This window comes from Orycteropus afer, unplaced genomic scaffold, assembly GCF_000298275.1.
Source record: "Orycteropus afer afer isolate SDZICR_OR568_19922 unplaced genomic scaffold, OryAfe1.0 scaffold00013, whole genome shotgun sequence".
Classification (NCBI taxonomy): Eukaryota; Metazoa; Chordata; class Mammalia; order Tubulidentata; family Orycteropodidae; genus Orycteropus; species Orycteropus afer.
Window position 1 is genome coordinate 20,003,740 of NW_006921600.1, and position 22,118 is coordinate 20,025,857.

Here is a 22,118-nt window from a genome sequence, read left to right on the forward strand (position 1 = left end):
TTCTGTTCTCCCATGCTGTTCACTCCAAGGAGTGTATCTGCCTAATGTAAATGTTTAGCTCATATGCCTGTCTTTAGTTTGGCTGGATGCCACAGGAGTGGGTTCAATTTCAGACCTGAAGGGCAGCTAGGGGCCATAGTCTCAGTGGTTCCATCAGGCTCTATCAGACCAGCAAACCTGGTCCCTTTTTTTTAATGATTTTGAGATTTGTTCTACATTGTTCTCCCACTCTACCCAGGATCTCCTACATAGATCCCCCTCCAAGTGGTTGACAGTGGTAGCTGGGCACCATCTAGTTCTTCTGGTATCATAGTTATATAGGCGGAGGATCACATGGTGTACCAGTCCCTTGGACTAACTGTTTCCATGCGTCTTTGGTTTTCTTTATTCTTCTTTGCTCTGAACAAGGAGAGACCCATCACTGAATCTAGATGGCTGCTTGCAAGCTTTTAAGATCCCAGTCACTACTTGCCAAAGTAGGATGTGGAACAATGTTTTTGTGTAGTATGTAATGCCATATGAGCTTGATGTCCCCTGTGACCATGGTCCCGAGTCCACAGGTCCAACTACTTGCTCCCTCTGGGTAGCTGGCTGTTGCCAAGAAGTGACTACAATCTTGTCTCTTGTCAGCTCTATTATATACCAGGAAATTCTTATAGAACATACAAATACACTTGTAGAAACATTGTCTGCCAACCCTGTACATGGTCATGGGTACAGTTCCCCCTGCATAGACATACTTAATCATTCAGCCTGTTCACCCATCTATCCACCCATATATCAATGTTTGCCTTCACTGACAACACAATACTGTATGTGATTTTATATACTTTTGCAAATCATTCCATTAGATCCTTATCTTTAAGTATTTAAGAAAACTTACCACAAAGAAGAGAAGTAAATGAGCCTAAGGAGAAAATACAAAATCATGAAAATGTCAATCTAGTAACATAATTCAGTACAGCCCAAGCCCATGGTAATGTTCCAGAAATCAACACTCACATCCCTCTTGAGTCTATTTATAAAGATATAAGGGAACCCTGAGTAGTACCTACTCTTTCTCTATTTCTTATGTAATGACTCACTGAACTATTTTGGGTATCACTTTAATTAGGTGTCTTGGGATAGATCACTAATGAAATAAACCAGTATGTTCTAAGTTATAATCAGAGTTCTAACAGGTGAGCTAACATGTTTTTGGAACCCTCTGTCAACATGGTGAGCACTTACAAATCAAGATGTAACAATGAGGGGATCTTAGTACAACTCCTTTCCAAATGTAAGGTTTTAAGTTTGTTGGTTTGTTTTCTCCTTTTAAGTAAATGCTCCTCTCTATCATCTTTTATTTACTTCCCCCATCCTCAGAAAGTTTTGGGTTTTATTGTAGAACAGACCACTGACTCCAGAATTATTCTGCTGCCCCACTGATCACAGACCCATGTCAATTTAAAACCCATGTGTCCCTAACTTGGAGGGAGACACTTATCACTCTCCATTCTCCAGGAGGGAAGGTAAGAGCCACAGTGAAGACCCTTGCACTCACGTGACTTGCAGACAGCCAGGGGCGGGTTCCACCTGTCATCCTCCTGGCACTGGCTCTGGGGACTGCCTTCCAGAGTATACCCATCTTCACACTCCACAGTCACAACAGCTCCATAGTGGTACATTTTCCTGGGCTCCAGCTCCTTCTGCATTCCACTCATATACTCGGGGAAGCTACAGTTTACCTCTGAAATGAAAGGAATCTAATTGAAGCTGTGTCATATTTTAGCATTTTACCAAGGATGCAGATATTGCCCTTAATGGAAAGTTTATGAAACCAACTGATTTCATCCTAGTGAGCAAGACTTCATTCAAAGAATATAAGCGAATAATCTCGGCACACAGCCTTTAACCTCAACCATCACAATAATGTCTAGATCATTTAAGCAAAATTATTTTTCTTCTTTCATTTTCTATGCTGATAGTGTTGGATAAATTTAATGCCTCTTTAGAGTAATGGTGAGGGCTCAATGCATAATACTAAGTGTTCTGAATTACTGTTTTACCTGCTTCTTTTTTTTCTAATTCTTATACATGTCCATGCTTCCTCATTAATTTTATGTTTTCAGTGCAGGGATCTATAGTGTGAATTCTTGGGTTTACATCCTAACCATGTGACTATGGTTATGTTACAATTCTCTTCATGCCTTTGGGACCTCCCCTGTAAAACAGGGATAATAAAGGTGCCAACCTTGCATGGTGCTTATAAAAAGTAAGTGAGAGAATGCATGTAAAGTGCTGTTTATATTACCTGGCATACAGTAGTAAATGCTCAATAGATATTAACTTCTTACTCATATTTCATATGATTGTTTATGATAATGAAAATGACCTTCTGTAACTTTTATTTTAAAATGTACCTATAATCCCATAGCCACTCAGAGGAAATCCACTTAAAAGATCATTGTGGTTTTATTAGTATTTTGTCAAATGCACACTTAATTGTAACTACAGTACAAGTAAAATTGGCACTTCATTTGTTTCATTCACATATGCACTTCAACGTTGTATATTAAAATGTCTACATATGGTCACTCACCAGATAGAATACAGCCTAAGCCATTCTCTTATTTTGGGGTGTTTAGCAGTTCTCCTCTGAAACTTACGGGGTTACCAATGAGTCATAATCAACTCAACTGCAACTTGTTTGGGTTTCTTCTCTTCCTCTCTCTTTTTTTTTTTTAAGATGGCACCTAACTGAATACATCTATTTGGGATAAATATGATTAAAGATAGGGAAAATATAGACAAAACACCTTTACAATATGGGACAGGTTGGCTCCAGGTTCTCTTGTGCGTGCAAAGAAGGAGTTCCTCTCCCACCAGCAGATAGCCTGGGTCACAGCTGTACAGGATCGACATTCCAGGGGAAAATTTAGCTATATCTCCACCAGTATGCTGCCCATTGGGGATCTGAGATGGAGGTTCACAACCTAAGAAAGCTTAGACAGCAATAAGAAAGGATCTTTAATTCAGCACAGAGCAACATGTAATCAACACTATTTCTGGTTGTTAGGGATACAAAGAGAAAGCAGACAATAAGCCAACTAACTAATTGGTACCTGGAAACACTCATTCATTCCACCCAGACTGACTAGCACTAGGCAGGGGTCTGCATGTCATCTATATCATAGGTGATCAGAAGAGAAGTGTCAAAGATAAGACAATGAAATATCAATGTTTGGAGCCCACTATTTCAATGTATCACCCAGCAGTATTGTCTTCTTTTCTCTTTAAATAGCAGACAGATGGTAATTAAGGTAAGAACACACATTCAAATGCTTATGGGAGCCAGGGAGTGAAGCAGGCAGATAGGGCAAATCCAAGAGCCTCTGCTTTAAAAGTGGCAGCCACTGCTTAGCTCAAGTTTCTGGTTGGTATGTTGCAAAGGAGGCCCTCACTGTGTCATGGGTTCACTATTAATCTTGGGTTGTGGAGACGGGTTTCCCTTCAAATAAAGACTATTAGTGCTGACCAATCATAATAGTTCCATATGCTGAATTCAGTTCTTGGGTCACCAACTGGTGGCCTCTCCTGTAGATAGTCAGTGACAAGAATAAGGCTACCAAATGATAACTAAAAGTTACAAGAAAGACAATTCAGTGGGTTTGAAGGTTTCATTCTCAAGAACACCCAAAGTTCTCTTTCTGTTATCAAATTATCAACCATTATCACCACCCAACATTTGCAAAAAGAGAGGTGAATTTTTCTTATTTTAAATCCAGTGAAAAAATAAGTTTTGAGAACTCCATTTGGAAATTAAGCACTATCCTTTCATTTACCTTAGCTTAATATACTTAGCAATGAAAGAAAGAAAGAAAAAAAAATTGAGAAGAAAAAGCAGTTATTTTATAAACCATTATAAATTATGATTATATTAAATTATATTATTTTATAAAGTACTATAAATTATTATTATTAAAATTATCATGGCTTCACCTTCTTCTACATGCTTTTCTTTGGGCAGAATGGCAAGTGAAGATTCTTCCCCCCCCCCATTATTCTGTGCAACATCTCATACTTTATCTCTTAAGATATCTTACCCTTTTTGATACAAGTTGGTAGACCTGGAACCCACGTGTTATTGGTATGACACCTAATTGAATGACTGCCATACATAATGAACCCTGAATTGCAGGCAACATATACTATGTCATTGTGGAAATATAAAGAACGAGTTTTGTTTAGCTGGTATCCATGTTTGACTTCTGGGCTAGGGCAGTGAGTCACAGGAAGAGACCGGGAACATTTTGGGGGAGGTCCACTCCAAACTCCACGTCCTTCAGCATCACTCAGGCACCGTATAGTTTTCTCTCCCAGAAGATTGAATCCTCGGCCACATTCATAAGAAACTTCATTTCCGTATAGAAAGTGTTTTGCTGTCACACTTGTATGCCTTCCATTTTCAATTACTGGTGGAGGTGGACAGTGAATGACTGTAGAGGAGATTTAGGGAATTCTGCTTCAGCTAGTACATCAAGGTGGAAAGTCTTCATATAGGTACAGATAAAACTATGTTAGTGGATGAATTTCTCATAACTAGAAGATTGTTTGAAATTTAGAACCTGGATTATTCATTTTTCAAAGAGCTTTATTAAATTTTCAGGTATGAGTAATACATACTAATTAAAAATAAATAAATAAATAAACATAGTAAAGAAAGAAATATAGGTATGACTAGAAAACAGGAGACTATATATATATATGTGTGTGTGTGTGTGTGTGTGTGTGTGTGTATATATATATATATATATATATATATATATATATATATATATATATATGTTGTTTTTGTTATGTGCTATCAAGTTGGACCTGACTCATAGTGACCCCTCCTTGGGTTTCTGAGGTGGTATCACTACGGAAGTAGATTGCTCAACCTTCCTGCCAAAGAGTGGCTGGTGGGTTTGAATCTTCTGGTTAGCAGTCAAGTGCCTTAGGCACTACGCTACCAGAGCTCCGTTCTGCTGTGCATGGGGTCGCTATGAGTCGGAAATGACTCGACGGCACTTAACAACAACAATATATGTAGTCTCCTATTTTCGAGTCATACCTATATGTCTTTCTTTACTATGTTTATATATATATATATATTTGTTGTTGTTAAGTGCCGTCGAGTCGGACCCAACTCATAGCGACCCCTCCTTGGGTTTCTGAGTCAGTATCACTACGGAAGTAGATTGCCCCATCTTCCTTCTGAGGAGTGGCTGGTGGGTTTTAACCACCACCCTTCTGGTTAGCAGTCAAGTGTCTTAGGCCCCTTTAGTGGCCAGCCCTCATCTAATCTCCTCCTCCTTCTATCAGTTGTTGTGTTGTTTTATTTTTTTCAAACTTACTTTTACAAAGTGGACTCTTTTGGATCCAAACCCCATTCTCAGCATCTTGACATTTCTGATAAAAATATCCAGTCAGTTTGTACCTAGAGATAGATGATAACACATTTTCTCTTTCCAGTATCACATCTCTGGAATTCAGCCCCATCAAATCACAACAACCGATGCACTTCTAAGTAAGAAATTTGGCAGAGAGGAATTAAAACTCTTGGCCTTCCAAGACGTAGTAAGAAAATTACTATAGTTTTAGTCATTTACCACCAAAAAACCCCACTGCCATCAAGTCATTTCCCCTATAGGACAAAACTGCCCCATAGGGTTTCCAAGCCTGTAAATCTTTATGGAAGCATATCAGTTGTCACATCTTTCTCCCACAGAGCAGCTGGTGGGTTCAAACCCCTGACCTTTCTCTTAGCAGCCAAGAGCTTTAACTACTGTGTCACCAGGGCTCCTTTTCCTGTACCAGTCCCCCCTATTATTACATATACTACTATCATACTAATCATACATTAGCATATTTGTTACAAATAATGAACCAATAACCAAGCCAACCAAACCCACTGGCATTGAGTTGATTTATACTCATAACAATCCTACAGGACAGAGTAGAACTGCCCCATGGGATTTCCAAGCCTGTAATCTTTATGCAAGCAGATTGTCACATCTTTCTCCCACAGAGCAGCTGGTGGGTTTGAATTGCCGACCTTTGGGTTAGCAGCTGAACTCTTAACCACTGCACCACTAGAGTCACAATGAAGCTATTTTCATGTAAAGAAAGCATCAAAGATGCAAGTTCGGCCTGTGGAACCTCACATTCAATAAGATTGCAACAGAGTCTAACAGTCACCAAGATAAATTGAGAGTACAGTTAATGCACAAAACAAGATGGAGATTCTTTCTCAGAAGGGACTGCCTTATACTCACCCAACTTGGCAAGATGTATTGAATGTTACCACGTGCATGTCATTTGGAATCTCTTGTGTATCTTCTGGCATAGGCTTACATGATCCTTCTAGAGGAGCAAAGTTGGAATTACTTATACAGATCTCATTAGCAAAGAGAAAAATAACTCTGGAACTGAACTACCTTCACACTGTGGGGCAGAAGAACTCCAAATTCCTGAAGGCATACAGTGAACGGATTTGTTTCCCACAAGCAAGTAGCCTGGGTCACAGGTATAGTCGACAGTCATCCCAGAGACAAAGAGGACCCTATTCCCACCTGTGTGCCGACCATGGTTGATTCCAGAAGGTGGGTGGCAGTCTGAAGAGAAAACTCCCCACATAAATACCAACAAAAAGAAATTTATACTCAAGAACATTAAGTATACAACCTTCAACAACAGTCTGAAACTTTTGAGCCAAAGACTACAAAGCTCTTATCACTGAATTCTTCCTACTCTAGAAGTCCTTGAGTGATGCAAAGGGTTAATGAGCTGCGCCATTAACCAAAGTGTCGGTGGTTTGAGTCTATTCATAGGTGCCTTGGAAGAAAGGCCTACTGATCTATTTCTGAAAAATCAGCCTTGAAACCCATATGGAGCACAGTTCTACTCTGACAAACATGGGGTCACCATGAGTTGAAGTCTTTTGGACAGTAACTGGCTACTGGTTTTAGGAACCTTTAAAAAGGTTCTCTCACTATGTGCCCTGACTATATCCCAGATCCACAGAAGCATTTACACAAAAACATACATAGCTCATAGCTCACATACAACAGTCTATTAGAGAACGGAAGGAATGGGAGAACAGTGTTGCCTTTTTCTGTGACTCTAGATAACAAACAATACATAAATATCTAAATTACCTCTTTTTTTGTCCATTGGGTTCTTACCTTTTTCACACACTGGTATTTCAGGATCCCAGGTGTCATTGGCTTTGCAACGAATCTGACTGCTGCCCTTCAGAGTAAATCCATCATAACACTTGAATACCACAGTGTCGTTGTAGAAATATGGGGCTTCTTTGCCAGATATCTTTTTCCCATTTGCAACGTGGGGATGTGAGCACTGAATATCAGGGATGGAAAGTTCACAGCGAGGACCAGGGCCACTCCAAATACCTCTCTCTTGGTCATTGCTTATACAACGGATGGTGCTCTCCCCAATGAGGTTGAATTCCACTCCTCTCTCTGGCCCGGGGTTACATGTATAAGTGATTGTGGTTCCATGTGGAACATCCTTTAAGGAGCCCCCTGAGTGTATCCCGTTGTAGATAACAGGAGGCGGTGGGCATGTGATTTCTGGAGAGATGAAAAAGGTACTGTAGAAATTTATCCCAGGATTAGATACCAAAGAACAGAAGTGAAGCTGGTACTGAACCTCTATGTTATTAGATTTCCTAGAAGGAGCTCTGGTGACATAGTGCCTAAGGCACTTGACTGCTAACCAGAAAGCTGGCGGTTCAAACCCACCAGCTACTCTTCAGAAGGAAGATGGGGCAATCTACTTCCATAATGATACTGCCTCAGAAACCCAATGAGGGGTCGCTATGAGTTGGGTGTGACTTGACAGCACCTAACAACAACAGAGGATATAGATGAGTTTTGATGATGTGGGTTATATCAAATGTCATTATGTATGTACAATTCAATTTAGACATATTACACAGGACAGATTTTTATAATGGTAATCTTTATTAAAAATGAACATGTTGGTTGATATCATTGTGGGGCAGTAAAGAGAGTAGTAAATTATTAATTAAACCAAAAAACCAAACTCATGGCCATCGAGTTGATTTCAACCCTCCTTGGGTTTCCGAGCCACTATCATCACTACAGTAGTAGATTGCCCAACCTTTCTTCCAAGGAGTGGCTAGTGGATTTGAACCACCAGCCTTCTGGTTAGCAGTCAAATGCCTTAGGCCCTATGCCACCAGAGCTCCCAAATTATTAATAAAAAGACTTTTAAAAATAAACAACAGAAGGATAAACTATATGGGGGGAATAGGATTAAGCTGTTTGAGTACTATCTTTGTGCTAAGGTCATATAATAGTTTATATGGTTATCCAAGAATATTTATTGTTGATTGAGCACATATTTTGTGGAAGGCAGCTTTCTCATCTAAAAAGTAGGGATAACCCCAAACCCACTCCCATCAAGTTAATTTCTACCCATAGTGACCCTATAGCAACCATATAGAACAGAGTAGAACTGCCCTATAAGGTTTCCAAAGCTGTAAATCTTTATGGAAGCAGACTGCCTCTGACTCATCTTTCTCCCATGGAGTGGCTCGTGGGCTCAAATTGCCAACTTTTAAGTTAGCAGCTGAATGCTTTAACCACTGCACCACCAGAACTCCCTAGGAAACAGGGATACCAAGAACTCACTCCCATTAAGTTGATTCCGACTCATAGCAACCCCCATTGGGTTTTCAAGGCAGTAAATTTTTATGGAAGTAAATTGCCCTGTCTTCCTTTCATGGAGCAGCTGGAGGGTTTGAACCACCAACCTTCTAGTTAACAGTAAAATGCCTTAAGCATTGTGCCACCAGAGCTCCTTAGAAAATAGGGATTAAACAACAACAACAACAAAAACCCAAACTCACTGCTGTCGAGTCAGTCCGACTCATAGCAACCCCTTCCTGGGTTTCTGAGGTGGTGTCTCTATGGAAGTAGATTGCCCATTCTTCCTTCTGAGGAGGGGCTGGTGAATTTGAATTGCCAGCATTCTGGTTAGCTGTCAAATACCTTAGGCACTATTGCCACCAAAGCTTCCAGAAAATAGGAATAGCACTTATTTAATTCTAATAACTTTGCAGTTTATAGTATTATGCTAATTTTACAGACAAGGAACGAGTTTCAGAGAAGTTATGTAAACAGCCTAACGTCATATAGCTATTTAGCAGTACAAATAGAATCTGAGTTCAAATCCAACACCCATGTGCCTATTTTCTCCATGAAACTAGTACCCACAATTTAGAACAGTGGCTCCTTAATCACTGGCCTCCTTATTCTTACAATCCTAAATCACAGAAAAGAATCATCAACTGGATATATTTAATTGATTGATGTGCTTTGACAGAGATGACAACAGAAAGACAAAGCAAAACTCTGCAAATATAACTGTTAACAGAGTTAGTAGAACAGAATTGAATATTTTCATTCCCATAAAATGGACTAAAGCAGAAATCTCCCAGGAAATGCATAGCTTTCTCATTTCTTTTAGTTTTTCTGTTATTCTTGCTACTCACCTTCACAAAGACGAATCTCCACAAACCAAAGGATTGTGCCTCGACACGGCTGATAAACACTGGCACCTAACCGGTACCTGGAGACAAAGAGTCTTGTAATTTTCCCACCTGGGGACCATTAAACTAACCAACAGCTGTTGGCTCAAAAGTAGACTCACCACTTTTAGGACAAGAAGCAATAGGAACAAAAACATAGCCAGCATCAGCACCATCCATCCACTGCACAGGCATAGCTTCCAAGCATGGGAAAGTAGCATGACTGACAGTCCACTAACGTCTTTGAGTATGTTCTGACACAAAGCATGCAGTATGCACTCAGAAGCATACCTAGTGCAGGCTGAGACACTCATCACTCACCCTTCATCACAGGAAGATTCAGCATGTTGTCGAATAAAATGACCCTGGGGCTTTTTAAAGAGTTCATTGCCTAGAGGTTCACACTCCGCCTCTAAGAAGAGAGACTAGGATAAGAAATCAACCCAAGGCAATCGCAATACCAACAAAACCTCTCTACATCCAAAGCCTGGCACCTTTGCACTCTGGGGCTCTGGGTGTCCACACCCCCTCTGAGGTACAGTGAATGGATTCTTCTCCCACCAGCTCGTAGCCAAGGTCACAGCCGTATTTTATGGATGTTCCAGGGTCAAAGCGGACCATGTGTCTATCTTTGATTTGCCCATTGAGGATTTTAGGAGGGGCCTGGCATGCTAAAGAAAAGAAAAGAAAGAAAATTTTAAAAAAGTCTGGTATTAACAACTACAGAAAGAAAACAGGCAAAGAACTTGACATTAATGCTACCAATCCGCTCTGCAACAGTGTGTGGTACAGAAACCCCCCTACAGCTTAGTTTTGGGTAATTTTGTTGTTGTTGTTATTTGCCGTCGAGTCGGCCGCGACTCATAGCAACCCCTCCTTGGGTTTCTGAGGCAGTATCACTACGGAAATAGGATTGCCCAACCTTCCTTCCGAGGAGTGGCTGGTGGGTTTGAACCGCCAGCCTTCTGGTTAGCAGTCAAGTGCCTTAGCCACTATGCTACCAGATGAGTGTTTCTTAATTGTTTTCCCTTTTCTACACTTAGGTTGCTTCAGATTTTGTTCAGTTCCCACTCAGCACTATAACTTCTTTCCTTTCTTAAGAAGTCATCTTGTAAGCTTTTTTATGGGACATCTGAATAATAACTCTGGTGTGGGGCTTTGCCAACTTCCTTAATAGAACTACTATTAAAACAAATGGAATCCCTGTGGGTAGAAACAGTTAAAATGCTCAGTTGCTAATTGAAAGTTAGAGGTTCGAGTCCCCTTAGAGGTGCCTCAGAAGAAAGTCCTGGCCATCTACTTCTGAAAACTCAGCCATTGAAAACCCTGTGGAGCACAGTTCCACTCTGACACACATGGGGTTGGCCTGAGTTAGAATCGACTTGATTCAACTGGTAAATTCAGACAACAAGCATTTTTGCCAGTTCGTTTCCTAAAGAAATGGGCAAGTCATGTTTTTCCCCAAAGATAATCTCACAAAATGAATTAATTGTGGGTTTTGGGAATGTTAAGAAAGCATTCTATGTAATTTGTGTCCACTGTATTTAATATAAACAAAGGAAGGATAGATTGGAAAAGGCCTTGCTTAAATCCATAATGCTTTTCCCTATCTTTTCAAACGGATGAGTATTAGCACCTTTTCTATAACACTCACCCTTTTCACAGACTGGTGGCGATGGATCCCATGTGCCTCGAGCATTACATCGGATTTGGCTTCTGCCCTTCATGGTAAAACCAAACACGCAAGCAAACTGTACAGTGTCATTATAGAGATAGTCCTCTTTCTGCACAGATAAGGTACGTCCATTTCGAACTTGGGGATGTGGGCACCGAACAACAGAAGTAGAAAGTTCACAGAGTGGGGCAGGGCCACTCCAGATTCCAGTCCTCTGACTATCACTTGTACAATAGATTGTGTTCTCCCCAATAAGGATGAAAGCCACTCCTTCCTCTGGATCCGGGTCACAAGTATAAGTAACTGTGCTTCCATATCGAACAAGCACTGAAGAGCTGCCTGTATGTCTTCCATTGCGAATGGTAGGAGGTGGTGAGCAAAGAATTACTAGAAACATTACAGGGAGAAATGATAAAGCCATAGGTGTACAGCAAACAAAGAATGCCTCAGATATTACTTGGTACCACTCTTATATCTGAGTTTCAAGGGGAATGATATTTAATGAGTCAGTCATAGCACATAAAGCACTATGAAAGGTATTATTTTTAAACCTCACTCTTGAGCATATCTGCTCTTCTGATCCTTAGATTTCTTTTTCCCAATATACAGTCTCCTTAATGGGCTTGACCTGGTTGTGAAGTTAGCAAATGTGCAGAGTTTTCATCCAGGAAAAGGCTAGAAACCATGTCTTGGTTGAGTAAATGGCGAATAGAAAGTTAATCAAAAGATTTTTAGTAAAGACACTATCCCATAAGGAGCTCTAAGAGAGATCATTGCTCTACAAAAGCCTGTACAGTGATGACTGAACCAAAAGCTTTTAATTAAGCCGAGAATGTGGTGCTCAGCTGAGCCTCTGATCAAAGAACTAGGTGCAAACCAGTTGCCTTGCCTACCTTCGCATACTGGCTTCTTGGTCCAATCAGCTTGCTGCCCAGCAATTACACACTGGCTGGAAGGCTGGCCTCGTAATCGATACCTGGAGACAGAAGGGTGTCACACAGAGCTTTTAGTTGGTTTGTGCTGTGGTTGGTTTAAGTAGCAGCTTCTACTTAAATCTAAGATCATTCTTTAAATTTGTTCATTAATGTGCATCTATTCCTTGCATGAGCATTCTCTCTCTAACCCTAACCCAGACTGTCCACAGATGCTTACAGAGGAGCCCTCTGTAGACTTCACAGTTCACACGATGTACATACAAGTCAAAAGAATTAAATGTCATAGGCCCAGTTGTCACTCACCCTTCATTACAGGAGAAGTTCACAGTTACGCCAACCCGAAGACTTGGTGGCACCTTTACCTGCCCGTTGGGAAATGGTCCTGGAGGTTTACACTGTGCCTCTAAGAAAACAAGCTAAAGATGAGCAAATTATGGTGAATAACATAATAGCCCACATTCTGAAAATGGATTATAAATTCAGGGCACCTTTACACGTGGGACTGAGAGCGCTCCAGTCTCCTGAAGACAAACAGGTGATGGTCTTCTCTCCATGAAGTAAGTAGCCACGTTCACAACTATAAGTCACAAACAATCCTGGGGCAAAGGGGCCTCCATTCTCTCCTGTGTGATGGCCATTGGGGATCCTGGGAAGTGGTGGACACTCCAAGGGGTAATCTTTACACAGAAAAAAAGCCATCAGGTGATACATCTGTCATAACCTAGGTTCTGACTTAGTACCCAGATCCAAATAGTGAGAACTGATCTATGGTAACCACAGTCATTAACTTTCAATTCAGCCTTTAAACATCAACAACCAGTTGTGATTTAATTGGATCCATTTCATGCCAGGAATCCCACCCACCACCACTGAGTCAATTCTAATTCATAGTAACTGTGGGACAGAGGAGAACTGTCCCATAGGGTTGCCAAGGCTGTAAATCTTTACAAAAGCAGATTGCCACACCTTTCTCCCATAGAGCAGCTGGTAGGTTTAAACCACTAACCTTTTGGATAGCAGCCCAATGCTTTAACCACAGAGCTGCCAAAGCTCCTATACCATGTTGTTGTTGTTAGGTGCCATCAAGTTGTCTCCGACTCATAGCAACCTCATGTACAGCAGAACAATACACTATTTTTCCCTACATTTCATTAATTACATTTGCCTTGTGAAAAAAATTTAGTTACCAAATAAGTCCACTTTCACCCAATCCATTAACCTTCTCTCTCTGCTCCAAAACACCATGTTCTCATTTGAGGGGTTATTCTGCCAGCTATAGTTTAGTGGGATCCTATAATGACACACACACACATTATGTGTGTGTACCTAATACATCTTATTCTATGTCTTGCTTCCTTTTAATATAATCTGTCTATGAGATCTTTCTATGTCAACACATATATATCTACCTAAATCTTTATAAAGGCTTGATTGTTTTCCAGTTTGGACTTTACATTTTGTGACTATATTAAGGAGATCTCTACAACCTTCAAAATTTTATTTTTGTATAACATAAAAATACATAATAAAATTTTTCTAATAATTAAAGTTTTTAAGTACTATAATCCATTTAGAACTTATCAATATTGTTCTATATTAAGAAAATAACTAATGTCAATGATAAAGCTTTTGTTAAAGATGGCTGATCCCTGTCATTGTATAAATGAAATTCAGGTTTAGATTTCAGAAGCAACAAACACCACTCTGACTGAGACAGAAATGCAATTTTAGCAGTCCAGATTTGATTTCCAAGACATTATGAGAGAATAATGGATCAGTTTAGAAACTGGTTACAGAGGTTACAGAGAACAGGCACATCATCTTTCACAGGCTATATTAACAGCTATTGATAGATGAGTTTTAAATCCATTGAGTGTATTTTTGATTAGATCCCACATTTCTTCACATTCTAACAGTAATCCAGATATAGTTTCAAGCCCCCAGCTACCACAACCCCACTTACTCCCACATCCTGTGAGATTCATTTTACCAATCAATTATTATTGTTTCAGCTGCTGTCCAGTTGGTTTCAACTCATGGTGAGTCCATACACAAGGGAACAAAACACTCCCTAGTCCTGCCCCATCCCTATGATCCTTTGGGGATTGGACAGTGTTTCATTGTGATTCATAGGGTATTCATTGGCCGATTTTCAGAAGCAGATCATTGGATCCTATTCCATTTTAGTGAGAAAGTTCACTAAACAGTATAACTACATGACAGTCACCAAAAGAAAAGTGGTAGCTGTGCATGAGGTGCACTGGCTGGGGATCGAACCAAGGTCTCCCTCGTGGAGGGCAAGGATTTTACCTTCGAAACACCAGTGCCTCATATTGAATTACCAGGTGCGTCGACTTACATTCTCCTGTTATACTGTAAACTTCTTTGATCAACTGATGTCTGTTGAATGAATGTTTATATTTTATGACAAAGAAAATACAGGAAACCATAATTTTTACCCTTTCCCTAGCTTCCTCCCCTCATATATCCACATTTTTCCTTGAGAATGATACAATATTTGATCAGTACAGATGCAAGGGCCCAACCTCTCAGCTCAGTTTTGTTCTTGTACTCACCACTCTCACAGGTTGGTAGTGGTGTAGGTCCCCACATTCCATTTGCTTGGCACCAAACCGATTTGTTTCCTTTCATGGTGAAGTTAGTATTACAGGCAAGTGTCACAGAATCACCATGTCTGTATGATGATCTGAATTCCGTAACTCTGTATCCCCCTGGTACTCTAGGCTCAGAGCAACGAGAATCTTTATTATAATATTCACATCTAGGAGCAGCTTTATCCCAGAATGCAGTCACATTGTCTTTACTAATGCAAAGAAGAGTTTTGTGTCCAATGAGGCGGAAGAGCTGGGAACAACTGTATCTTACCACATTGCCAACAGCAACGGAGCCAGAAAAATAAAAATTTCGAGCATTTTCTACAACAGGAGGAAGGCCACAATAAATACCTGAAAGATAGAAAAGAAACTGCGTGGTCATAATGACACCTGAGTGAAAAGGTTTAGTGTAAACCACTAACACCACAAAAAGAGTCAAATTCAGGTAAAAGATCCAAAATACAGTTCATATTACTTCTTCAGAAACAAACTTAAAAATTTGTATAATTTCTTTCCTACCCATCATTCCTTCTTATTCCTAAACCCTTAGGTTCTTACCTCTGTTTATTACTCAAGAAATTAATCAATATAAGAGTATAAGCACCATTTTGATCAAACAATAACAATGAAACAGAATTTATGGAGCAGTTCTAAGGGTAATCAATAATAAGGAAAAGGTAAATTTAGCACATACATGAAAGATGTGTGCTAATGACATGCTAATGACAACAGTGCCACACCAAGGACTAGTGAAACTCCAGTTTAGAAAACCAAATCCCTTGATATTGGATTGATTCTGACTTGTAGTGACCCTGTTAGACAGAGTAGAACCATCCCATAGGGATTCCAAGGCTATAATCTTTACAGAAGCAGACAGTCACATCTTTCTCCCACAGAGTGGCTGGTGGTTTTGAACTGCTGACCTTTGGGTTAGTAGCTAAGCACTAACCTGGTTTTAAATTCCACCTGTCATACAATAGCTATGTGACCTTAGTCAAGTCTTCCCCTCCCTAAGCCTCAGATTCACAGTCTATGGAATAATACTTCAAAAAGTTGTGGCAAGAACCCAAACCAAACCAAACTCACTGCCACTGAGTTGATTCCAATTCATAGTGATCCCCATTGGGTTTCCAAGGCTGTAAATCTTTACAGAAGCAGACTGCCTTATCATTCTCCCACAGAGTCATTGCTGGGTTTGAATTTGTAGTTAGCAGCCGAATGCCTTAACCACTATACCACAGAGCTCCCTGGTGAAAACCCAATGAGTTGAAGATGCAAGATGAAAGGGCAAGTACATTACCTGGAACATAGTCATTATTCAGTGTCTTTTTCATTCATCTATGTGGGGGTATAGGCATTGTGATCAGTCTGTCCTACCAAAGATACTGTAGCCACATTATAAGGCCACTTTTCCTCCCTTGAAACTAGACCACTTTGAAAAACCCACAGGAAGTAGCTTTGAATAATGACCTCATATTCTTTATATGCTTGTCTTGTATGCTGAGAAAATAATCCAAGAAGCTCGACTATATGAAAAAGAACGTGGCATCAGGATTGGAGGAAGACTCATTAACACCCTGCAATATTCAGATGACACAACCTTGCTTGCTGAAAGCAAAGATGACCTGAAGCACTTACTGATGAAGATCAAAGACTACAGCCTTCAGTATGGATTACACCTCAATATAAAGAAAACAAAAATCCTCACAATTGGACCAATAAGCAGCACCACGATAAATTAAGAAAAGATTTTAGTTGTCATGGATTTCATTTTACTTGGATCCACAGTCAACACCTATAGAGGCAGCAATCAAACAATCAGATGTATTACACTAGGCAAATCTGCTGCAAAAAACCTCTTGAAAGTGTTGAAGAACAAAGATGTCACTTTGAAGACTAAGGAGTGCCTAACCCAAGCCATGGTATTTTCAGTTGCCTCATATGCATGTGAAAGGTGGACAATGAATAAGGAAGAATGAAGAAGAGTTGATGCTCTTGAGTTGTGGTGTTGGCAAAGAATACTGAACATACTATGGATTGTCATAAGATGAACAAATTTGTCCTGGAAGAAGTGCAGCTGGAATTCTCCTAGGAGGCGAGAATGGCCAGACTTCATCTCACATATTTGGTCATGTTGTCAGAAAGGACCATTCCCTGGAGAAGGATATCATGCTTGGTAAAGTGGAGGGTCAGTGAAAGAGGGGTAGACCCTTGATGAGATGGATTGACAGAGTAGCTGCAATGATGGGCTCAAGTATAGCAAGGATTGTGAAGAGAGTGCACAACTGGGCAGTGTTTCGTTCTATTATACATAGGGTCGTTATCAAAGCTGACTTGATGGCACCTAATAACAACAGCATGTCTATAGATCGTATATATAAATAATAATCAATGTCATAATTGATAAACTCATGGCAACACACCAAAAAATCATAAGGCAAAAGCCACACTTGATAATTTTTGTTTTCTGCTCATGTTCACAGACAAGAAACTTACTGTACTGTCATGTCATTCCTTCTGGGATACGTTGAATAGAAGATTTGCCATTTACCAGAACCTTAAACAATAAGAGGTAGCAAACTGTCACCAGAATAACCATTTCTCAGCTTCCTGGAATTAGTCACCTCTCTCAAGTATATGGTATTAATGACATCTAATTTTTAAGCATTACTGGCTTAAGGAAAAGATCCAAGGTTGTTTTTAACTCATCTCAACTGGGTGATGATTTCAGACCAGGTAAAAACATAGAGAAAAAAATCCTAACAATCATGTTAATTTTTGAATTCTCCCTCTCCTCTTTGGTATTTTGACTATTTAAAACAATGGAAAAAACAACAAATCCCCCCCTCCCCCCAGTTCCTCGAAAGAACACATCAAGCTACCATCTTCTACTTATTCTCTGTAATAGAAGCCTTCTGATCAAAACTTGTTTTCCTTCAAATGATGGAAGAACAATTTCCAGCTTTGCTGGCAAAGCAAAATATTTAGAGAAAACAAACAGGATTTGGTTAATGATATAATTCTTAATCATAAAAATAAAGGAGAAAAAATTCAGAAATAAAAAAATTTAACTTTCTTAAGAGATCACACATTGCAGGGACCAGCTATGGGTCCTAGGTCTCAATTCAGGCCTCATCACACTCAACCCTCATCACAAACAAAGGGAACCTCTGCCTTAAACTGGCATCTAGGAGGAGGTACCACATGGCCATTCAGAAGCTGGTTTGGAATGGCATCACATAATTTCATTAGGTAAAAAGAGAAAAGGCTGGCATATGAAGAATCAGGAAACAGTTGAGTTTCCTTAAGATGAAGTAGAGCTTTAGGCACCTTCACATATGGGGGCTACATGGCTCCAGATTCCCAAGGATGTGCACTGCATTGGGTTAGTTCCATTGAGTGTGCAGCCAGGCTTAAGCTGTAGGTAGGATGCTTCCTGTCCAATTGGAAAGAACTCCTTATCTCTTTTGTTATAATTACCATGGTGCATATGTGGAGGTGGTAGACATCCTGAGCAAAAAACAGGACCAGAAACCCTTTTACTCCTGAAATAAGAACTTTCTTCTCTAAAAAGTAATAACCATCTGCTTTCCCTATTCTCATCTATTCCAGGAAACATAATACCCACTCATCATTTTCACATTTCATTTAACAAAAAGGCCTCAGATATCCTCTCACAAATATTATAACCAAAGGAATCAAACTTTTATTATGTATTTTGACCACCAAAATCTGTATCTTCCTGCTTTCCAAACAAAGTTGATGAGGATTCTGGGATTTGCGGAAGGGCTCTCAATGCTACTATGTTTTCAGTAAATCAGATATTTCTCAATAAGAATAGCAGGGAAAAGGATAACAGAGAGCAGAGAGCCAATTGAAATACTAGCCTTCTTCCGTAAAGGCTACATTTTTTCAGTATGAGAATATATAATGTCTACAATATTTTGAATCAAATTCTGACCTCAGTCGATTTCCTCTTTTGGTATGACCAAAGGAACTGAGAGCTCATTTTATCCTCAATTAAATGTTGTTGTTGTTGTTGTTACGTGCTGTCAAGTTGGACCCGACTCATAGTGACCCCTCCTTGGGTTTCCGAGGCGGTATCACAATGGAAGTAGATGGCCCAACCTTCTTTCCAAGGAGTGGCTGGTGGGTTTGAACTGCAAGCCTTCTGGTTAGCAGTCAGGTGCCTTAGGCACTATGCTACCAGAGCTCCCACTTAAATACACACACACACACACACACATGTATATAGTATATATGTATATAAATAAATCTCTAATCAATGGCTCTTTTAAAAAAGTGTCCTCTAATTTCCCATTAATACAGATAATGGAATATACATTGGCTCTAACACTCCATCTAGAATATAGTAAGTTTCTCACCTCTTCAAGATTCAGATATTACTTTCAGCGTTTATAATCAAATTATCTAACCAGAAAATTCAACCATGTATACTATCTTCCTCCTCTTGTTCCCATAGATGTCATTATCTATCTTTCCAGAAATCTCATTCCATTTCTAGGTCCCAAAGTTTCAGCCCAACTCACCCCTTTCTGGAGGATTCCATTTACTATTTGGCTGGCACTATACTACGTTGCTGCCTTTCATGGTAAAGTGGGGCTTATACTTCAACATCACAGCATCATTTAAGGAAATAAACATCTAAACCCAGATTCCATAATTCCATTATCAACTTCTGGAACTTGGCATTTAACCAGAGTAATCCATTGAGCAGGAGGGCTGCTCTAGATGCTCTTGATTGTCTGCTTGTACAATATACCAACTTCTTATCCATGAGGTCAAATAGCTTTTTCCTATTCTGTCCAACACAGCAGTGATAAGTCACTACATTCCATAGTAGAATCTTTCTTTATTGTTGCTGTGAAAGTCCCTGTAAGAGATGACTGTGGGTGGCTCACAAGGAATAGCATTTTTAGGAACATGCAGGAAAAAAAAAGAAAAGATAGCATTTACATTTCATATTTTCTGGATACCTAACTTACACTTTCACAAACCAAACTTTAACTCTGTCTACAATTTAACCATACTGTTGAAATTCTATATTTTGATCTCAAATATGGGCCTAAATAGGAAGTAGCAATGTCAGAAGATACATGGAGCTGGCCTGATGAAAACTAAAAAAGCTGGTCACCCATCCCTATCACCAGGGTATAGGCCTACCATTTGCATGGGATAAAGTTGGTAGTATGTAATCTAATGGTATATTTTATATTTAAGCATTTATTTTCTGTGAAATAACTTATCATCAAAGAACATTAATTGAGGGAAAGTGTGGCAGGATTGAGAAACATGGAGAAAGTTAGGAAAATCGTAACTCTGTACTCAGAATTACCCAAACCATGTGTAACCTTCTTGGATACTCATTTTCATATGTCGATGCCTATTTTTGCTCTAGAAGGGAACAACAGGGATTACATAATATGTAATTAAGAGCACTCTGCTGGCATAATGCCTAAGGCATTTGACTGCTAAGCAGAAGGCTGGCGGTTCAAATCCACCAGCCACTCCTTGGAAGGAAGGTTGGGCAATCTACTTCCACCTTGGAAAACCAAGGAAGGGTTGCTACAAGATGAATTGACTCAATGGCAGTGAGTTTTTTTTTTTTTTTTTTTTTTTCTATAATTGAGAGGTGCTTTTACTCACATTCCTGAAGAAGCATGCCCTTATCCCAGTTTACAATATTGTCTGAGATAATATATGTAGCAGATGAATTGCCAATGAGTCGATATCTAAAGGCAAAGAGATGAGTGATCATCTCCCACCTAGACTTATGTATTTGAAAAGTCTATTTCCTTCTCCAAGACAAGAGAGTAGAATGTATGTATGACAGGTAGTTATGATAGATTAAGGTCTCATAATAGTCAACAAACTAAAGCCAAATGATACTCCTCCTAGTCAGAAGCAGTGGAGCTGTAAAATTAGAGGAAAAGTAGTCCAAACTTCTTTCTCTTCTAGGGATCCTCTCTAGTGAGTAATCCTGAAGGGTTGTGTCTGGGGCAGATTAGGGAAAGCATTCTTTTTTTGCTTATCTCTTTTTAAGAATAGGTAGCAATTACTTAGGATTTTTATGGAAGACTGTTGTTTTTTAGTTGAACTACTAAATACTCAGGTACCCTGGAGATATCTCCTGCCAACTCACTCTTCATTATAAGAATATGTACTTGTTGACCCAACCTCCATACTCTTGGTAATAAGCACAGAGCTTTTTACCAGGGATTCATTAGGATTCTAATGATTTACCTACAACTGAAAACAAAGCAAAACATGATTCGGGGCTGAGAATCAGAGGAATTTTTTTCTGTTTTATAGTAAATCCTAATCTGTCTGGACTTAGTGACTAGCCTTCTTATGTTTATTAACAACATAAATTAATGTACAAGATCGCTATCTTCCAAAGATTGGTCAACTTCAGAACACCATTTATTTAAATCATACAGACTATATCTCCGAGGATGGATGCAAATTTTATATGTGGCTCAACCATAATGTATAATCATCATTTCCCCTTTTCATATTTTGTCAGTGGATGGCATCAGCTACCAAGTATCCTGGTCTAAAAAACTTATATTTAATATATCATATTCTGCATTTCATCCTCTGCTCCTTGCTCTATATTCAGTTGAACACCAAATTTCAGCAAGTGGACTCTAGAAGTATTTTCCCAAACCAACAATTTTGCTACTGCTGTAATCTCTCACTGGATCACTGAGTAATATTTACCTCTGGTCTCCCTTTGGCCCAGAATATCTTCTACATTGCTGTACAAATTATCTTCTCTGAAGCCACAAATGTGATCATGCTTCTCCCACACTTCTAAACTTACAGTAGATTTTTTACTTAAAGGAAAAAGGACATGGCCTTTCACAGTTGAGTTCCAACCCACTTAATAAGTTGCTATTCTTCATCTTGCACCCTTCACTCCAAGCACACTGAATTTCTCTATTACCCAAAGACATCATGTTCTCTCATTCCTCTAGCTTTTGCATATGCTGGAATGCTTAGATTTCCATAATTTTCCTAGATAGCATTATTTACTCTTCTGTGATATCATAGCACTTTATAAATAACAAAAATGGTATTGTAGTATAATATTTGTCTATAAATCAATATTTACAACAATATTAGGGTCCCTCATATAGATAATCTGTAGGTATCTATCCATATTTTTTGATGTCTCTCCTTAACCTGATAATCTAGCCTAGAGTTTCATACCTACTAGCTACTCAAAAAATACATTTTAATTGGATGGAGGAAGAATGGAATAAAAT

At 39.4% G+C, this 22,118-nt stretch overlaps 1 protein-coding gene across 1 annotated transcript in view; it reads right to left on the reverse strand.

The window, feature by feature from the left end:
- The window catches only part of LOC103208122 (complement receptor type 1-like), a 250,973-nt gene extending 230,368 nt beyond the window's left edge, over positions 1 to 20,605 (reverse strand). Inside the window, 23 exon segments of the mRNA XM_042782469.1 lie at positions 1,544 to 1,729; positions 2,799 to 2,984; positions 4,086 to 4,478; positions 5,379 to 5,461; positions 6,300 to 6,387; positions 6,462 to 6,638; positions 7,209 to 7,616; positions 9,566 to 9,642; positions 9,923 to 10,013; positions 10,096 to 10,272; positions 11,256 to 11,663; positions 12,170 to 12,252; positions 12,515 to 12,614; positions 12,700 to 12,888; positions 14,788 to 15,177; positions 17,302 to 17,383; positions 17,968 to 18,074; positions 18,157 to 18,336; positions 19,377 to 19,490; positions 19,493 to 19,582; positions 19,585 to 19,680; positions 19,683 to 19,757; positions 20,488 to 20,605. Coding sequence (XP_042638403.1) covers positions 1,544 to 1,729; positions 2,799 to 2,984; positions 4,086 to 4,478; positions 5,379 to 5,461; positions 6,300 to 6,387; positions 6,462 to 6,638; positions 7,209 to 7,616; positions 9,566 to 9,642; positions 9,923 to 10,013; positions 10,096 to 10,272; positions 11,256 to 11,663; positions 12,170 to 12,252; positions 12,515 to 12,614; positions 12,700 to 12,888; positions 14,788 to 15,177; positions 17,302 to 17,383; positions 17,968 to 18,074; positions 18,157 to 18,336; positions 19,377 to 19,490; positions 19,493 to 19,582; positions 19,585 to 19,680; positions 19,683 to 19,757; positions 20,488 to 20,605 — 3,898 coding nt within the window.
- Between the last annotated feature and the right edge of the window lie 1,513 nt (positions 20,606 to 22,118).